General features: G+C 35.0%; 1 protein-coding gene across 1 annotated transcript in view; it reads right to left on the bottom strand.

Moving 5' to 3' along the window:
- Positions 1 to 10,798: 10,798 nt before the first annotated feature.
- Positions 10,799 to 21,597, bottom strand: part of Il1rapl2 (interleukin 1 receptor accessory protein like 2) — a 1,183,927-nt gene continuing 1,173,128 nt past the window's right edge. The window contains exon 11 of the mRNA XM_010619716.2: positions 10,799 to 11,679. Coding sequence (XP_010618018.1) covers positions 10,982 to 11,679 — 698 coding nt within the window. The 3' untranslated portion in view covers positions 10,799 to 10,981. The remainder of the gene's footprint in view (positions 11,680 to 21,597) is intronic.

The raw sequence follows: 21,597 nt of genomic DNA, 5'->3' as shown, positions 1-21,597 counted from the left end.
CTGGCTAAATTTCTTCTTTTTCAGGAAAAACATTTCCAGTTCCTTCAATCATCTTTTCCATGGCACGATTCCAGCAACTCAACCATCTGGATCATCATCTTTTGGAAACTCCCCAGACTGACAAAGTTCTTAATGTAGGTGCCCAGAAATGAATAAAGCCTACCAGATGTGGTCTGACCAGTGCTAAGTTTCTCCCATGGACTGGGATTCTATTTATATTTTTCTATTCCAACACTGTATTTGCTTTTTAAGAAGCTACATCACACAATTGACTCATTTCAAACTGTGATTACTTAAAAGCCACAACTATGTAGCAGCTTATTGACCTAGTAAACTTTCTCTTTATTATTTTGAACTTTCAAACCTGTTATGATCTTCATGAGTGGAAAATTCAGGGAGGTTGGCATGTTGAAAAACTACTTTCTGAAAAATGACTAGGGTTGTTTTTATTTGAGGACAGAGATGAGTGCTGAGGTACAGTCACAACTCACTGATTCTCAGTATTTGAAGGGTGTATTTGCTGAATTAGTGAAAGGTCTAAATAACATTCTACTTGTATTTTGAGACAGAATCTAGCTGTGTAGTGTTCAGATTGGCAGTGAACTTACTAGGTATCCCAGGTTGGCCTTGAATCCACAGTGATCTTCCTGCTTCAGCCTCCCAAGTGCTAGGATTACAGGCATGTTCCACCACACTCAGCTACATTCTACTTTGAAAAAGAATGCTATTTGATATAGAAATAAAAATCGGAATAAAGATTAAGACAATGTTGTTTAGGAAAGGACATACTTGACTTGCTTAAATGAATAGACACAACCAACAATTAACAACACCCTTCCTTGAGTACATTATATAGTTAAAATGCTTTAAAGCAGTCCCCATAGTAATCAATGTTGGGCATTAATTTGCTAACATTCTCCCTACACAGAAGGGAGGAAAATATAAGAATGGCTAACTTTTTAAAATCTCTTATTTTGTTTTTTTGTGTGTGTTTTAAAAAATAATTTTATTGGTTAATTTTAGATATACAATGCAGTTACATTCATCATTGGGATCTTGTGTCTTTACATGACATATGAAACTCTCTTCTAAGCACTTTGTATAATCGTTTAATTTTCCCCGCAACCTTATAAAGGGGACAGTATTATTAGCATCCTCATCTTCACTGCTATTTAATTATTGAGCAAACTGAGACAGAGAAAGTTTACATAATTTGCCCAAATTGAAATACCTAGTAAATTCAAATCTGGAGTTTGAATATAGACAATCTGATCTTACAAATGGTGCAGATAGTGCTTCTGATATCCAAACAGTCATTACAAGCAGTATAGTAGAATTCAAACAATGTCTTACAATATGTAGAAAATGTCTGCAATTTACTTTGGCCAGGAAGACTAAGTTTAAGGGGAGTTAAACTCACACAGTACAGACATAACTATCTTCTCTTCTGCAGGTTGTGGCGGTGGTTATGGGGAGGAAGCTTCAATATCGATTCTAGTTCCCTTGTGTATATATTGCATTTATAGTGCACAGATCTATCTGTGTGGCATAAAGATGCTAGAAAGGATTCAATTTCATTCAGTGCTAAGACACTGTTATCTCTGTAACAGAAAAGGAAAATGAGTGGAGGAGTATCCATTCTATTAATCCAGTCTGTGAATTGTGAATAGCATGATTAGGATCATGGAAAGAGTATGGCCAATCAAAAAATTTGGATCCCAGTGTTAGTTCTGCAATGAAGTTTTTTTTTTTTAAATATTGGATAAGTGACAACATCTATGAATCTGTTTCTCCATATTTAATCTAAGAGTATTAGATGCTTTCCAAGAGTAAAGGAAGCCAGCAGTAGAGATATAGAAAAAAAAACATTTAAAGAGTTTCCATGAATGAAGAAATAATGTCAAATCTTGTCTTTACCATTTTTTAATCAGCCTTGGGTTGTGGCTGGAACTGAAAAACAAAGAGTAAAATCAATGAACCTCATCCTCCATAACAAGGATCAAAACTGGGTTTGCTCACATTAAAAGACAGGAAAGAGAAAAAGAAATCTTTCAAACCAATAAAGTTAATTTCATGTGAATTGGCATCAGTGCAAAATAAATTAGATGAGTAGTTTACAGTATATTTCCCATAATAATCTGGTTTGTCTTGAAATATTGAGCTTTTTAACTGTATTTTACTGCCTGGTCTCTGGCTTTGTGGTTCCACCATTCTCAGGGAAAACTGCTGACAACTTGTTTTCTGCTTCCACTGGCAGCATTACTCTGTTAAAATTGAAAAGATAAATGGTCGGGTATGGTGGAATTGTTGAGCTCTGAATTATATAGCTATATTCTATGTTTCTCTTTATTGCACATAATTTTATTTCCAAGCACATTTTTACTTTATCACAAGACGTGACCATTATGTAATGATCACAAGCATTGAACAATTATATGGATTTTTGTCTTAATAGTTAAAAAAGAACATCTTCTAATTTAGACATCTTTTCATTATGTGGAAGAGCTTTGAAAGACCAGGCAACTCGGAAGAGAAAATTCCTTTTAGCATTTTCTATGGGACAAACCCAGGTGCTAAGAATATTTTTCTCATTTATATTTTTTCCATGACTTTTAAAGCATTGAGAAACAGTTGATTTGTATTTTCTCCACACACATTGCCAAAGACAGGGCTAGAGACCTGGAAAGACTCATTTTGATCTGAACGTGGTTTTGCTTGCCATGTGCTTGTGAAATTGAGTGCTAGCTGATATTTAAAACCAATTCCCCAAACCCAAGTTTAGTCTTTTGACACCTTAAGTCTTTTTTAAAACTTAAATTTTTTATCTTTATTTGTCAAATGAGCTGATCCTATTCCCAAACAACATTATACACAAAAGACTGCTATTTGTGTTGAATAATGTTGTACATACTCACAAAATTAGTTCTAAGTAAGGCTTACTTATCTTGTAACTCCTCTTCACATTGCTCACGTAACTCCCAGTTGCATCTTCAGTGTATTCTCAGCATTCCACTTGTGCCCGGGACTTTCATAAAATCCTGAATTCTTTCTACTTTCAGGCTCTGTTTCCTTCTATCTTTTATCAAACCACAGGGTTCTGTTGTCCATGGTACATCTGTCATTTGAGCAAGTCACTTAATCTATAGTTTTTCCATTACTAAAATTAAATGGTTGAAATACAATAGGTAGCCTTGAAGTCACCAAACAATTCTAAGATTTCATAAATTGATAGTTACTAATGTATTATTCAATAAACATGCTTCTTTTCCTGATAGAGGAGTTTGGTGGAATCATAAAGGATGGATTGTGGCAAATCGCTAGGAAAAATATGTTTTAACTTAGTGAAAATTAGTTAAGGACATTGATGAGAGGCCTTTTGGAAAAGTCTTTATAATCTGTGAATTCCATTAAATCACACTCCATATATGCCTATTTTGCTTATGCCTACTGTCAGCTCCATCTTTTGGTTCCTAGGTGGCAACTATTTCCTAAACACCATAATTACTTAAAGAAAAGAAAATATTTATAGATATTCTTTCAGATTTAACTCCTTATGCATTTAGTTGAGGTCTGAGTCTCTTTAGAAATAGCACTATTTCTGAGAAATTTCTTTAGCAAACTTTCTTTTCCTGTTGGTGTCATCCCTGCCATACTTTTCCAGATATCATACTTATCCTGATACATTTAGGATGACCAACTCTTTCAAGATACTGTCTTACTGGGAAAACAATCACCTCTCAAAAATGCTACTCATAGGACTGGAGATGTAGCTCAGAAGTACAATTCCTACCTTGCAAGCTCAAAGCCCTGGGTTCAATTTCTGATACCAAGAGGGGGGGCAAATAATAACAAAATAAAAGCCAAAAATTTAAAAAATCTTTAGCTTGGCATGGTAGCACACTCTTGTAAATCCAGGACTTGGGAGGCTGAAGCAAAAGGATAGCTGTGAGTTCCAGGGCAGCCTGGGCTTCATAATGAGTTCCAGGCCAGGTTAAATTACATAGCTGGACCCTGTCTCAAAAAAAATGTTACTCATAGATTAGATGTCATCTTTAAAAAATATCTTCCTGAAGCAGAGCTCATGGAGTGCTATTATTACAATAAAGTTAATCAGATATCAGACATTTAAAATTTCTATAACAAGAATCTGGCTTGATTCTAAAAGATGAAGGAAAAAGACAATCTATAGTAGAATTTTTTGGGGGGGTTCTTTTTCTTTTAAAAGAAAGAACAAAATGACAAATCCAAATTTGGGGCAGCTGGATGTTTCCCATCATGAGGCTTACACATCTACATTTTTTAAACTTCTCATCCAGATGCTTTGGTCTTGCGTAAACCTAGCTAAAGTGAAGCAAAATATCAAGCAATCGTCTGGAGACTTTGATTAACATGGACAGAAAATCTGAATAATCCATGTTCTGAGAGTTCTGTTTTGTGTCTAGCTCAGAACACATTACTAATGAGGTCAAAGTTATTGTAGGCTTATTCCTTGTATGGGCCAGTTAGCTCTGATCTGCTCCATGACTACAGAATGTGTCTCCTACTTTAGTCAGTTGACAGGAAAATAAGTATATTTGGTCATACAGGCAGTCGTGACAGAAACTGAATAGTGAATCTCTACCATTTGAAAAATAAAATAAAATTATATTTCTCATGGATGGTAGGTCAGCTGAGTCATTTTTGTACAGGACAATAATTATTATAACAGTCACTGTAATATAGCTTTTATTTGTAGCCAACCACTGCTCTAAGCACTTTACAAACAGTAATGCACAGTGTTCACTAAAACTCTCCACATGTTACTATTATCCTTATTTTACAAATGAAGAAATGGAGACACAAAAATGCTAAAGAATTTGCCTCCAGAAAAAATGGATGACTTCTTTTAGGCATTTTCCCACATCTTCTGTGTAAAGAAAGTTGAAGACTCAACGTATTGGTGACCTAGAATTTATATCAAAAGAGCACAAAATATAGGTACGTCTTTATGCTGAGGTCATTGGTGAAACTGCTACTGGGGCACAACCTTTACCTAGTGAAGTAATTTAATCTAATCCTTATTTTGCCACCCAATATGATAATTATGGGCATAAAAACACCCTTTGCAAAAAATAAAAGCAAATTTTTGTTGTCAGCAGGTTGGTATGTAATGTATGCATTTAGGAAAACAATGTGATGTGCCTTGGAGTGATGAGTATGTTTGGGTTGTCTCACAGGACTGAGGAAGAAAAATTTGTGTGAGTGGCGGAATGCTTAAAATTTTTTGATCTGCAATCACACATTGACATAGAATTCTAGAATTCTAGGCTCAAGCAGGACACAGTAACACCTCGGTTCAAATGCGTCTGTTTGCAAACAATTCTGTAAACAAAAGTGTTCAGTAAAATTTTGCTTCTAAACAAACTTCACGTCAGATGACAAATGCAACCGTGGCCATCTTCCCCTCACAACATGAACACAGACAGCTTCACCAAAATTGTAAAACAAATTAAGTTAATGAACCAAGGTACCATTGTATATAGATAATCTGAATTATGTTACTGTTTTCTTTTTATAAAATTGTAAATAATAAAATTGCTTGTCAAAAGAAGCACATGAAAAACTATTCCATCTCCATATCTAGCTATCTATCATCTGTAATCTATATTTATCTGTCATCTGCCCATCTACCCTTGTCTTTTATTACTGGAGAATTGAACTTGGAACTGGCCAGGAACTTCCAGTTTTTTGTCTTAGCCTCCTAAATAAGTTGAATTATAGACTCGTGCCACAACACTCTGCTATAAGTTATATTTTTGAAAGACTCTAGGAAGTGAAACTTCTCTGATGCTCCCAAGTGCGCTTGTCTGTTTAATCAAGAAATATGAGCACTTACCCCGTGATCAACTGTATTATTGGTGCTGAGTATAGCAGGTAATGAGATGTAGGACACTGATCAGTACCAATTAATCTACTCTGCTGTTCTCTGCTCTAAAAAGATAAAGGGCTCGACTTTCTGTATTTTGTTTACTGCCTATATTTTGTTTTATGTTTAGGTTTTATGGGAAAATTATTTTTCACCATTTCAGTTAGAGACTATATTTGCTAAATTCCATTTCCTTTTCCTTCTTATTGAACTGTATACATTCCCTGCCCCACTAAATTTTCCCTCTTTGGAACGTGAGTGCTTTTATGGACATAGAGGAAAGAAGACCCTCCAAAATAGAAAGATATTATCTCTGAATACCTCTGCTTATAATTCCACCCAGTCCTCATTAGATTGTTATGTATGTAATATTTTTATTGTTTAAAATGGAAAAAACATGTAAGAAATTGTTGTTAACAATAGGTTTAGAGCCTCACTAATTCAATAGCCTGTGTGGAATGTTCTGCAAAATCTTAAAGATGGTAACCAGCTAATCACTTCAGTTTCAAGTTTAGTGAAAACTGAGTTTCAGCCTCACCAAAGTTCCAGTCACTTTCCTTATTCTTTTTTTTTCAGCTTTAATTGAGTTTATTGGTACATTTTAGGGATACAGTACAGTTACATTCATTGTTGGGATCTTGTACCTCTACATGACAAGTCTTGATTCTCATTTTTTCCCCTTACCTCTGCCCTCCCTTCACCCCCTCCTCCCCTCCCCATCTACAACCACTTTATTTCCATCTTTTCATTATCTCACATTTTTTCTTTTCTCTTATTACTCTTCCCCTTCCCATCCCACCTTCCCTACACTTTTAGCTCCTTTCTTCCCATTTCTAAATGTCAGTAATCTTATTAGGATCTTCTGTATTATTGCAGATTATTCACACCAGAGAAACTATTCGGTATTTACACATGTGTGACTTATTTCACTTAGGAGTATATCTTCAATACGTATCCATTTTCCTATGAATGAATCTATTTTCTCATTCTTTATGGCTGAGTAATATTCCATTTTATAGAAAAACCACATCTTCTTTATCCAGTTTCCAACTGATGGGCAAATCGGCTGTTTCCAAGATTTAGCTATTACAAACTGTGCCACTATAAACATGGGTGCGCATACTTCTCTGTGATATGAGGTTCTTGTGTCTTTCCTAGTGCTATTCTCCACATTTGGAAAATTCCTACTCTTTGACTTTGTTTTCTGTGTTCCAAACATTTCTCACCAACTCAAATCTCAATTGCCCCACCTTGCTTATTTACACCTTGCATTCAATATTACTTTTCCTACACTGGAATGTATTTTATGAATACTCCTTCCTTCAAGCATGTGATATGTAAACTATTTGATAATTTATTTTAATTTTTAACCATTTCTATTATATTTTATGAACTGATCAGTACACATTATTGGTCATTCAATAAATACTCATGGTTGACTTTTGTACCATCTAGAAAAGATGTAATTGAAAAAACAGCAGTGAACTTTTTGGAAAACAAGTATGGGTGGCTGTAGGTGATTTTATACGTTTTAAATTCATGGTAATGGAGCACTGAATAACCTTTACAAAAGGACTATGGATGATTTAAGTTCTTAAAACAGGTAAGTTTGATGTGAAAATAATTGAAGTGAATGTTATTTTTTATTAAATTATCCTATAAGTACATCAGAGAGACTTAATTCTCGCTATGACCTTTTATCAGACATCTTACAACAGATATCCATGAGTAATGGAGAAATTGGAGGCAGACAATGCTCAAAGTTAAATTCTCTCCCCCCAAAAGAGCAACAGCAATTGTAAGTATTCAAACTTAGCTACTTACTATGAAACTATTTTCTCTCATTAGTCTGGTTTTAACAATTTATTACCTCACCTTGCCAAATGAATACAAGGAGTGTATGTGCAAATTCCAGGACATTTCCTTTGGTCACTAATTTTCTAGGAAACACTTGGTAAAATGTAAATAATTTATTTTAAAATAAATGTAAAAAGAAACAAATGCTTTAAACCCTGGCTCCATATCTCGGGAGCCCTTCAAACACCACATGGGTAAAAGGCATCTCCTTCCCTTTCTTGGCAGACTTTTCTTATTTCTCACACTTGCCTGTTAGAGAAGTAATTCTTAGAATATGACCCAGTTCCATCTTCTTTTGAACCACACTATACTTTTTCATAAATGAATTCTGTTTCCTCTTCTCATTGCACTCTGGTTCCTTCTTTAAGCCCCACAGTGTTAATGATTTATTCTCAACCAAAGTATCTACCTTTCCCATAATACTGATTTGGGTTCAAGACTTACCAAATGACTGAAAGTGTCTGTACTCATAGTTTTGAATCTGAAAGCAGAACAGATTTCTATCTAATTCAACTAAGGCATGGAAAAAGCAAGTGGGGGCATTTTGTTCCTTCAGGAAGCATCCAGCTACATTTCAGAGTATCTATGGTTAGATTGGAGTGTATAAATGTTTAAATTTGCCATATTTCTTATTTTTCCAGATTAAATCAATGTACTAGTTGGCCATCTTCTTGAGTATTACTTGTTCCTAAGATTGTTTCCATTTCCTTTGTATTGTTATGCATTTATTTTGTGAATTTCTCATTAGTATATGATATTTTCCGAACGCTTCACCTTGAGAAGTCTGCTTTTAAATGTATGCTTTACATCTAGTAACACAACAACAAATCTGTTGTACTTCTGTGAGAACTAGTTATATCAGTGTTTTTCTAGATTTCCAAAATGCATTTCAGTGAAAAATGTAAAAGAAATAAAAATCACACTGTGGAAGCAACTGGAAGAATGCCTTATGTTCTAGACTAAATACTTATTATACACTTATGACCTACATCTTGAAATTATCTGATGAAAATTATGTTTTGAAACTGCCATCTTGAAATAAATTTTATAGATAGTATGCACATTATAGTTCCTGAGCATGGTAGAAAAGATTTCTTGTCAAGTTCCCCAGCACAAGTGTGAATGCTCTGTTTTTGAGTACCTACTAGTAGTGAAAGGACACATTGTGGTCAGCCAACTCAAATTGCTACCCACGTTTAATCATTGTAAATAAAGGAAGCAAAGAGACCCATGTTATATTTTCAGAACTGGCATGCTTAATACAGAGGTATTAGTTTAAAAATACCACTGGACATTCTATTTGAATTAATCTAAATTTCTGTAAAAAACAGTAAAAAGTACAATTGGCCACTGAAACATATACTACTCATTTCATGCAGATTATTAACTTAGTAATTATACATACCATTAAAGAACAACCAGAGTACATACAATTTTACAACAGTTGGAAAACAGTTCAGCATTGGTGGATTTTCATTTTGAAATACCTATCATTTTTACAGAAGCAAAATCTTCTTTCTCCGTGGAAAAAATAATATCTATGAAACACACATGTTGAACAGTACTTTTCTAAGGAGTAACTAATTGTCCCATTGTAAATGTTCATGTATCACAGTTAAGCTTTCACATATTGTTGGTATATACTACATTTTTGAAGAGCTGGATATAGAAAAGCAACAGAAAAGCAAGATTCAAGGATCACAGAGAATAAATAGTGGAAAAAGGTTGAGAGAGATAATTAAAGCATATTATCTAATATTCTCATATATTTGAGTTCCACAATTACAAGAGTTGGGAACATTCTTAATTTTTACATATTGTGTACATTTGTCCTTGCTTATATTTGTCGAGAAACTTGATTTATATATCATTTTCAAGTCCCCAAATCAATCTTGATAAACAGTTGACTCCCACAGGCATCTAGGTGGAGAGCGCACCAAATTTGATTAATTGGAAAGAATATAAAGCATTAATTCACAATAAGTACTAGAACAGGGGCGCAATCCTTATAGCAAATAGGAAATAGATTATGAACAGAGATTTTTTCTGGTATGGTTGAGTCACAGTAATTATTTGAGGATGGACAAGTCTAGTCTGTCAAATATATTCTTTGAAGCACCAGGGATAGAGACACTTGTGCTGGAGCCTTGTACACGTGGACAAGCAGATACTGTGTATGTACAGAATAGTCTATTTCACAATAACATTAAATTGAGAATCCCTGCATTTGCTGTTCTACCACTAGTAAACTTGAATCACTTAGTACTTCATCGGTGGATATTGTTGTATCACTTCTTTTTCAATTGCTGACACTTGCAGTCAGTATATATTTGAATTCAAACTTCAGTGATGCTTAAAGACAAGTAGGAAAATGCCTATATCTGCATATACAGCAGGACAAAGATCACTTGGAGAAAAAAGTTATCTAGATGTGAGTTAAAAAAACAATAAAATGTGCCCTTTAAGATGTGTTTTCAAAATTGTAAAATTTTTGTAACAAGCCAGAAAGCCACAAGGGTTGTTAAAACCATTCAAAATAATTCACAGCTTCTCTATTCCTTTGTCTAAGAAATACGTATTGTTACCTACCTACAGGGTTGCCTACAGAAGATGTGCTTGCTTAGTAACCTAAAAGTTGCTATTACTGATTTAGTCTACAGAAGTAGTCCATTATGTCGAAGAAGTTCTAAACATTTCAATCACATTTGTATTTCTCAACTGATGTTCTTCTACAAACAATCTTCCAGCTGGAGTCCCTCAACATTTTTTCTTTATAACTCCTGATCTTCAGTTACTCTCTAGATGTTCTCTTTTCCCCTTAAACTTAGTTCAAAATTTCAAATTCTGTTAAAATCTTGAATTTTTCTCATTTCAAGTACCATATAAATCAGAAATATTCATAAATTTGGAGATAATGCTTTACTAAATAAGGTTGCAGTTCATGTAGTATCATAAAACCTACTCTAAGAGAACACAATTTTAAAATTTTCCTCTGCAGGAAAATATTAAAACTGTACATTGGAAACAGGTGCCACACTTAAAAGCACGTCCTCTCCCATCACAATTTGAGAAATATAAACAGAAAGATTTAAATACAAAATCAATTTCTGTGCCTTTTTTCATCTTCTCAGTACCTCAGTGTTATTAGGTGTACTTTTTACCATGTATAGGAGAAATTTTGTATGCTCATATACTGTTTAAAGGAATTCAACTTTTTCACTACCAAATGTCACTGGTGAAGCTAAGCTCTTTGGGTGACAAAGGCAGCAGGGAACTGTTCCTGGGAAATTCCTGATTATCTTTCAGGGTATTATTAAGTGATAACTGTCCATTGAGCAGTGTCAGAGGCAAGTTACAGTAAGTGTGGTGGTTGCCTAAGGAAGGTAGCGGCAAGGTGCTTGTTGGCATTTCGTGTTTATAACCTCGGCAACAATGCCTCATTTGCATTGACTCTGAATGGTGGAAATCAGGGAGATCAGCTTGAGATGGCACCAGAGTGGCAGAGGTACTGGTCATAGCAATTGAGGGTGCAGGCTGGAGTTCTCCAAAGAGTCCTTGTTCTGCGGAGTCCAGAACATGACACCGAGATAACATTTCTTTTTTCTTGTTAGGCATTTCACATACTAAGCGCTTCCAAAACTTAGAATTTAATTTGCTGCTTTTGGGTCCCTGCCACTTGATGAGAGACAGAAGTTTGATGCTGCGCTTTAGTGATTCTACTTCCAGGCAATTCAGCTTTCCTTTTAACTCTGTACACTCAATCAAAATGACTTTGATTTCTCCACTGACTAGCATGTTATGAAGTCTGCTTTCCAGCTCAAAAATACTCCATCCCCGTCTGAGAATATATTCTGGAGTTAGCAGGATAATAAGTCTTCTGCTTTGCTCAACACATCTTGTGAGATCTTCAATGTATGCTACAAATCACAGAAAAAGAGAAAGAGTAAAACAAAGACATTGCCAGTCTATATAGCATCAGGTTAGCACTCAAGTATAGCAAAGATTCAGTCTCTCATTAAAGTCTGTCCCATTTTCTTTTCTTGTATTGCACATTGAAAGAGCCCATTTAATTATTATACTAAAACAACTGCTTAAACTCTTATTTTATCTCCCCTTATCATTACTGACAGTGTACTGTTGGCCAACACAAAATTCTGGCTTTTTCAGAGCTTAGGTATCTTTCAGTGATTTTTATTTATTTAATTACTTAACTCAAGGCAGGCTTCCAGGTCAACACTCCAAGTGAACAAACAATCAATGGGTCAGTGAAAAGAGAAGTGCAGCCTTCTAATAATTGTGTGGTTACTGTATATATGGATTTGGTTTGATTTTCTTCCATTGTCTTTCTCTTACTAATATTATTGACTTTAATTGACAAATAAGAGTTGTGTGTATTGCCCCTCTTTTTCAACTACTAATAAGTATGAAAGCTATGTGTACAAACCTCTTGTGGTACAGAGATGGTGGAAAAATCTCTTCTGAAATAATAGTCAGCTTGCTCCTCAAAGTATTTTTGCATTTGCAACCTTAGGAACTTTTGCCCTTCAAACTCAGAGACAGAGAAATTGTGTGTGCCCATTAGTTTAATTTGAAACAGCTGCTTTTCCTTTCCAAGAAAAAGGAAGGGTGGCATTGAAAGTGGGGGATGGTATGGAATGAATGATGAAGGAAGAGGCAGAGTCAAAATACTGAAAACTAAGTCCTTGCCCTGCATTGTGGAACAATTCTGCAAGTGAAGCAAATATAGTATGGCTTTTTCATGGTAAAAAACACTCAACTAACCCTAGATTTGTTTATCCCATGGAATAATCCTTTTGCAATCATGATTCCCAATGTCTTATCTGCCAAAAGAGGAAATCACACATGTGTTAACAAATGGAGACTTGGACACAGATGCTGCACCAGAAAGCTGTTTTTACTAAGCAGAGCACAAGGCCTTCTAGAGTACAGTGCCCTCTAACAGAAGCAGTACTTACAGAAACATAGCCAACATTTGTCACTGCATATCTGCCCAAGGTTACAGACTACTTTCAAGAAATCACATTCAGGATACAGTGTGGGGACACCAAACAGCCCAGTACAAACCATTAGAAAAGAGAAACTTGTTTTACAGATGCATATTTTACAGAGATGATCTCTCTTTTCCAGGTTTTATTTCCACCACTTGGCAGAAAAAAACAAAAACAAAAACAAACAAACAAACAAAAAACCTTTCACAAGTGAAAATCAGCAGACTTTCTACTCACCCATCAGATAAACAAAAAATGTTTTAAGGAGATACACATAGAATTGCCCGTTTAACAATTTGTCTCTAGGGCTGTTTTAGTTTTGGCTTAGTATGTTACAGGACTTTCTCATGCAGGAGTTTCAATAGCTGTATCTGAAGGGATAAGGCAGTTAGTTCCTTGGTCATGATGGAGCCCTGTTTTATTTTAGAGATTATGCATTTGGGGAAATGCTCAGCAATGAAATCTGCAGAAACAAAACAACACACAACAAAAACACCACACAAGTAACAATGGGGAAGTTTATCACTCGTAAGTATCACTTAGAGAACTGGTGAAAGAGAACGGAAGGAAAAGTAGAAAGTTTCAATAGAGTGGAAGACTCTTCATTTTCTTCCTTTCTTTCTGCTTCCAAAAAGAAAGAAGTTAGGTGGGAAGCTTCATCATTAGAAGGTGGATCTGTAAGATACAGTAAAATAAACTATCATGCATCTTTCGCATTTTTTTAGCCTTTCCTCCAAAACAAAACAAATTCCATGCTTAGTATTATGGTATCAGTGCAGAAGTCCGTAAAAGTACCATTTTACCAGGTGAATCATGAGAGTTGTTAATTTTATGGAAATACTCTTTATAAAAATAATTTACCAAGGGATTTCTTTAACTAGTCCTCTTCCTTTATTAATTGCAAATTGTAATTTAATTTAAAAGACAATGTTTCTGTACAAACCTTTTAAGGAAACATAAAGTATACCTCTAAAATCAACACAGTTTCTATATGCTGGCATGTACTCTAAGTTCACTCTTGAACTACACTTTTTGAATAAAAAGCTGTATCTATACATGTCTATATCTACTTAAAAATTATAACTGAAGTATCTATCTTCAGTCACAAATTTTACACATATATATTAATTAATATGATTGGCCCGTGACAGAATTAGGCTCTGCTAACCTCTTTTTGAGATGAGGAAGGGATAGGTGTGTGTGTGTGTGTGTGCACTCTTGAACTACACTTTTTGAATAAAAAGCTGTATCTATACATGTCTATATCTACTTAAAAATTATAACTGAAGTATCTATCTTCAGTCACAAATTTTACACATATATATTAATTAATATGATTGGCCCGTGACAGAATTAGGCTCTGCTAACCTCTTTTTGAGATGAGGAAGGGATAGGTGTGTGTGTGTGTGTGTGTACATATATATATAAACCCATCTACTGTATTTTGCCATTTGACAGCTAAGCAGAATGCAACATTTAGGATTGTTGGGGCTTCTTAGAGACTCTTTAGACAGAATTTACATTTGCCCCCAGAAGGAATGCCTGTCAGCACAGATCCCACTATGCTCAGCTGCACAAGCTGTGGGCATTGAAGGGAACCTTGGAGAGAGGGGGTGGTCCCTTTCTCCTGCATACTGAACTGGTTGTGCTTATCCTGGCAAAGCCTAGTGGAGAGTTGAGGCAACCATCCAGATAATTCCGGCTGAAAACCTGCTATAGAAGAAAAAAAAAGTTCTAAATTATCCTGGTTTGCCCTGCATATACATTAATCATATGCACTGCAGTCAGTCAGTACATCAAAATTTTCCCTGGGTAGACAGAGTCCAAGTGTCCCAAAGAAAACATAAGCCATTTGCTTAGGCCCTGAATCTTGTGCTCCATTTCACTTGGTGAAGAACCAAGTGGAAGTTTTCAGAAGTGGAGCCCACATTTCACTTCTTGGGATGGTGATCAGTGGCTGGGCAATAATCTCAGGGTTTGAAAGTAGCTGGGGAGTTGCCTCTAAGAGCCTCCTGGCTCTAAGGAAAAGGAGAGACTGTGCCCTCTTTATGCCTTTCTTTATTCTTCTTGTGGATTTTTTTTGACTTCTTTTTCTTTTATCTTCCGATTTGCTTTTTTACCCTTGCTGTTCTTTGGCCTTTCCTTCTTTTCATTTCCTTTCTTTTCTCTCTTATCTCCTTTTTACTTTTTCCTATCTTAAAGTCTTCCTTTCACTCATTTTTTTCTTTGAGAAAACAAAAATATAGGTATATGAAAAATATAAGCAAATGAGGAAGAGATGAAACTGGCTACATTCATTGTTTCTACTTGCTAGTCTTTAGCCATGGAATTGTTGTTGACTTGTATTAATTATGTACCCAAATTAAGTTCCACCTTACCTAAGGATTTCATGTCTTTATCCAATGACTATGGCTTGAAGCCTGATCCATTAAGGCCTGTGTCCTGTTTTTGTATGGCCTTTAAGAGTTATATTTTTTTGTGTGAGAGTTGTTTTAAAAGTGTGATAAATAAGAACAAGATGGAACAAAGACCATAAGGATCACATAAACTTTAAAATATTTATTATCTGGACCTATACAGAAAAGTTTGTTGACCCTGAATTAGAGAGCAAGAAGGGTGGTTAAGTTAGGAAAAGTTCCAAATAAACTAATCAGAAACAGGTATCAAGTTAAGACATTACTGGTCCATAGTGTAGTCTCTGACAGGCAGTAGGATTTGTTTTGGTAAGGCTGTGGTTTTGTGGAAGGCATTTTAGAAAACTTCAGAAAAAGTTTTCAAAAGCTTGTTACCTCAGAGAGATAATAAAGAAACCTTTAAAAAAATCCCTAAATCCACAGTGCATAGAAATATTCACTAAATCTTTCCCTGACTTGTTCAGACAAATTTAGCAACTAAGTAGAAACAATCCTTTAAAATATTTTTCTACATATAATAAAAAAGGTCAATAAGTCATTTCATTTCTTTGAAAATTTTGGTTTGAAGTCATTTTTTGTTTTTTGTTTTGGTCATGGGGATACCACTCGGGACTTTGCTCTGGCCAGGTTGGCACTATGTCACTGAGCTACATCCCCACACCTGAAGTAAATTCTGATGACAGAAAAGGCCAAAGGGGATGTATCTGATGATCTGTTTCTCTACATAAGTCTCTGAAACCACAGCAGAGTAGTAGATATGAAACACAGCTAATTATATTTAACCTGTGACCTTCACAATTAGGTAAAGCAAAAATGCCCTTAAATATAGTCTTGATAGGAGTAATTTGGTACAAATTATTCACCTTATAAGTGCAAATGCAAGGAAACTTCCTTGTGTTTTGCTAGGGATTGACAAAGAGGAACAGATTCTTGAAGAAAATGCATTGTCAATAGACCCTCCTTGGAATGTGAAGAAATGAAGAAAAGTCAAGATATTAGCAATAATATAGGTGGGAAACAATGACATTGACTACTTGAAACCCTACTGAAAATAAAGCAAACAATTTTAAAATCTTCTACAGGAAAAGTTGCTGTATAAGCAAAATTCTAGTGCCTTTAGAGAATGACTGGATTTTAAAGTACTTGTTCTGTGAGCTGCAAATAGATTTCCTGATTTTAACTATAGAAAATAGAATCTAATCTGTATCTCAAATTTTAAGGAGAAAACTAGTCTATTTACTTTAGTATATCTCTGAACATACTAGAGTATAGTTCCCTCCTTCTAGACTCTTATGTGAAGGGGCTGTTGGACACATCTAATTGTATTCCAAGTGAGTAGATTTCACACAATGTGTTAAATATCCATGGTTGTACATCTCATTTCTGCCTCACATTTTTTAGGTCATAGACATTAGATTGCCTGAAAAGGGGTTTTATTATTCCCCAAGGACAACTTAACTTGAATGGTGGACAATCTGTTCAGCTATTAGAGGAACTATTGGCAATGAAACCTACAGACCTATGTACATAAATGTTTTTTGCATGCCTCACTTCAGATGTGACTAGGGATCATATGACACCAGATGTATTCTCTAGTTATTTGTCATTTCGTTGTCAGCATGGCTCGTCCTAAGCATTAAAGAACTGAAGATTAGACTGGTGAGGAAAGTCTAGCAAATGTGAACAGACATTTTAAATTTTTTCCTTAAATTACTGAAGGAGTCCCAGGATTCTTGAGTGAGAGAAACGCATGGAAAATTGAGCATGGAAACAAGTGGAAAGACAATTTTATACTTGAGGTCAAATTTATAAATATAATTTTAGTAGACATGGTTGATCATCCACATGTATGAAAATATTTTGAGTTCATTAGTGTCTTTCTCTGCTGCAGTCATGCATGGATCACTTAGAGATCTCTATGATCTTCCTGTGATTAAAAGGGGAAATTGAGGTAAAAACCTTTGAAGGAATTTTATTTTCCTTTCAAGCTCACATAGACATTCATAGCTTTGTCTAAATATTCAGGTAGGACTGGCTCAAAATATAAATATTGTATATGCCCTTTTAAGGATCTTACTTGCTTTCTCTTAAAGGGAAACAAAACCCCATGGGATTGAATTGTTTCTGTGTTTATTCTTAGAATTCTGTTTTCTCTGTCTGTTCTGTGGCTCTCAGCCTGATACAACAGCCTTTTATATTTTTATGCTTTTTAACCTCTACAAAAACTGAGATAAGATGAGCCCAAGAGCCTAAATGGTACTCGTCCAAAAATGTCCCCAATCTCAGGATCTCAGTTGCACAGCTGGGTTCTGTTGGTCACATGTCAGCTTCAGAGCACATCTGTTCATTCCTCAAGGATCCACTAGGCCCCTTGAACACTGTGTGCTCTGTGTAGAGTATTTTATACCACAAAACCCAGCAGCTGTAGCAGTGAGAAAATCTCTACTTCTCAAATGTGTGTCCCTAGGCAGTGTGAGTAGGGTGTTTTCTATCTGGCTTTCTTTTGGTTGCCTGTCACTTCTGACATTCAGAGGCCTGCTGGCAACAAAGTTGCTTTTACTGTTCTCAGGGACAGGTGTTTCTACTCTCAGAAGAAACGGACCAAACTTTTACTGGAAAGTAGGAATTCTTGCCACATTTAGGCACCCAACGTGAGAAAACATAAAGAAAATCTTGGCCACAGGCTCAAGAAGTAAAGGTAGTCACTTCCAGGAAAATAATGTCTAGATCAGAAGACTTAATTTCAGCATTTAGGAAAAATATTTGTATAAAATCTCCCTATGTCTGTTGGTTCATTATTGCCAAAGAACAACATTTTCCTGGTAGGGCATGTGGGAAAGGCACAGACACCTCTAGTTCATCTTGGAAAGGGACCTCTTTGTATTTAAAATTTCTGTTTCTGAGAAGTCTTGGTGGTGGGGAGAGGGAGAGGGAGAAGGAAAGGGAGAGACAGAGACGGAGACAGACACAAAATTTTCCTATGTTTTTGAAACTGTGCTTTGAAAAGGTCCACATGTGAAGACACCGAACAAATTGGTTGTGTCACATACTTCATTAATTTGATTCATAGGAAATTATTGTGATAGATAAAGAATGATCTTATGAAGTCTTCTTTTATATTCTTCAAAGGCCTCATAGCTGGCTTTTGGAGGAAGGAGCAGTCCCAGTTCAACATGTTTTAAATGAGATGTGAGGGACAAGCACAGCTTATAGTATTTTAACTAGGTTTTTTCCCAGAGGAATGTGTCTATATTTATATAACATAACCTGTGAAATTTGTACCAATGGCTGCAGATACAGACCACAGAAGCTTCTTTAATAACACATATACACTAAGTGCAAAATGTTCTACTCTGTCATTCATGTGTAAATCAAGTATATTATTCATATACTTCATTGACTTCCTGAATGCATGCTAAAAATGCCAAGGAAAAACTCATTAATTGTGACATGGTGACTGCTCTGCTAGCTCTGAAACGTTGATGGAAAAGAAAAATTGTCAAAGGACCTTTTCAAGAACCTCTGCAGGTTACACTTGCAAATCGGAATTCAGAGAACATGAAGTTTCTCTTCAGGAAGGAAGGATTAAAATCAAACACCCTCCAGTGGTTACATCTAAAAACTGCATAGTTATTCCAAATGGCTTACTATAAAATAAGTCTTCTTGTACATTATTAAATACCCAAGGTCCATGTTCCTGCTTAATCTGATGGCTGCACAATCTCAAAAACTTTAAAATTATTTTCTATTAATTAAAATATCTCTGCCATTCTGATGTCATCATAGTAGTACTTTTGTGTTGTGTTATATAAAATGCCTAGGTAAACTCGGTGACTACGTTCTATCATTTCATGAGTGTATTAAAATCCATAATAAAATCTTGAAGCTTTGAACTGGGAAAATTTTTATGGTTTGTTTGTGCCCTGTACCTCATAGTCAAGCAGGACTTTCAGATTATGATAAACCTAAACAACTAATGGAGTTCAATCAGTTTAGCCACACAACAAGCTGATTTGATGAAGTGTAAAATATTCTACAATTTGACTAAATTGATACATTGGATTGATATAATGATGTCAAATAATCAAAATGGAGCTCTAAGAGAACACAATATTGGAATACATCTTTCTTGTTTTTCTTATCTCATCTTCCTCTCACCCACACACATTATCTGTTTCATTCCACATTAAGCAAATGTCCTTAATGAGTCTCAGATAAAGCCAATCATCTGAGTTCCACATGATCCCAATTTTCCTTTATCATGCGCAAAATAATGAAGTACTCATTGTACTTTAGGAAAAAGATTATTGGTGTCATTTTCAGACACAAAGACTGCCATTTTTCAGTTCCTTGTTGGAGTTGATAAAGTGTTCCTATTGTGATGCTGTTAACCGCAAGAAGGTAGAAAGGTCAGAACCACACTGAGTCCTACTGAAAATGACCTGACATATAACATAGATGTCAGTTTAGTAATGAGATTACATTAATACAATTTAGGGGATAATCACTCTAAAAATGAATCTTGCACAATTTCTATATTAGACTGGATGTTTTTGGAAAATGCACTGAAATATATGCCAAACTAAGTAAGAAAATGTAAAAGAGTTTAAAATTTTTCATCAGTGACTGAACAGTATCTTCTGGGTATTCTTTTTACACTATAACACACACACACACACACACACATACCTTAGTTCACAAACTTTTTGTTTGCAAACAAAAGCATTTGGCAAAATTTTGCTTCCATTCACAAACTCCACATTGGGTGACAAATACAACCACAGTCATCTCCCTCATGCAAACACAAACATAGCTATCATCCCCAAAACTGTAAAACAAATTCAGTTTGTAAACCAAGGTACCACTACATGAGGATTCTAAGGTTTATAATCTTTCTTATGAATTATCAACAAAATGTTTCTTTCATAAAAATCTCCCATACCTTGTTAAAATGTTTTTCAAATGCTGTCATGTAAATATTTAAGCACTTTTCATTTTTTTATCATCATTTTATCTTAAATTCACACTGTTCAAGAATATCAACAAGCATCTAAAGCCCTATGAGCTCAGGTCTTCTGTTAGAAGATGATATGGTAAGATTAATGAGATACAGTACCTATCCTCATGGAGCTCATAATCTTTACCTGATTAGTCCAGGCAGAAATAGAGAAATCTACATAAAATTATAAAACAGTACAAAATATAACAGGAGTACAAAATTTAGTCAAACAAGTGGCTATACACCATGGACTCTAGGGCTGAAAATATTTTTAAAGATTTTACAGAAACAGTGATATGAAGAATGATAAAACAATATTTGCAAAGACACCAAGATAACATGAACAAAATCATTGCAGGATCACACAATGTATGTCAAAAGCACCATTTGGCTAGAGTGGGAGCTTTGAGTAGAGGAAACAATATGAGAAAAATCTAGGAGATAAATTGGGCCTGGCAGCAGCTCTCTAAAGTGTTAAACTAAGCATTCAGGTTTTTGTACTGCAAGAATTAGTGGACAACTAATGTTTGGTCTACAGGCATATATGATAAGGAGATATATGTGATATCAATAAGGCTAGATGGAAACATATGTGAAGTAACAAAATCATCAGTATTGCTCAAATAAGGTAACTGGGTAATGTACTAGAAAGGTAAAAGTCAGAATGAAAAAAAATGCAAGGGTTACTCAATTTGGGAGAAAGACACAGAAGAATAAAAAATATCTGACGCATCAGGATGTTCCTTGGGCAATAAATCAATATATAATGGAACTTCAAGTCATTAAAATGGGGGAAATTACAAAAACAAAAGAGTGGAGTGGCACAGGAAGAAGCTTGGAAAACTTTTACATTTGCAACTTTATATTACAGGAAAAATAGACTAGTAAATATTTTTTCACTGGTCCTTACTATGTACATGTAAGTGCACATAGTTAAGAAGAATCACAAATGTACACAGATATATGCACACCCTAAGAAAAGGGATAAAGAAGCAAAACTAGGTTGTTTCTCTTTGTCTCATGTCAGCTTAGTGACCATGGTGGACTGCTGATAATCTGAATATTCATTACTGATTCACAGAGTGATCTAGAAGAATGAGAACTAGAGCTCAGACATAGCTTTTAGTTTTAGTTTACCATTTGCAGGCTGATGATGAAGCTTTTGTTTCCTCATTGGTAAGATAAATATAGCAGTACATACTCTCTTTCTATACCACTTTATTGTAAATAAGAAATAAAATAGTGTATATGAAACCATTTTATATATGGTCAAGTACTGAAAATAGTCTTTTCGTTATCATGTGTTTAACATGTTCTAGGTTGTAGACACTAGTTCAATCTTCTGCCAATGATATTAACTGACTACACATAATCAAATAAGTTACAGTAGATTTATTTGTCCTTAGTGACATT

The sequence above is a fragment of the Fukomys damarensis genome, unplaced genomic scaffold (genome assembly GCF_012274545.1).
Source record: "Fukomys damarensis isolate Sample0158 unplaced genomic scaffold, DMR_v1.0_HiC HiC_scaffold_39, whole genome shotgun sequence".
Lineage (NCBI taxonomy): Eukaryota > Metazoa > Chordata > Mammalia > Rodentia > Bathyergidae > Fukomys > Fukomys damarensis.
The sequence above is the reverse complement of the archived record's forward strand: the minus strand, read 5'-3'. Positions and strand labels throughout refer to the sequence as shown.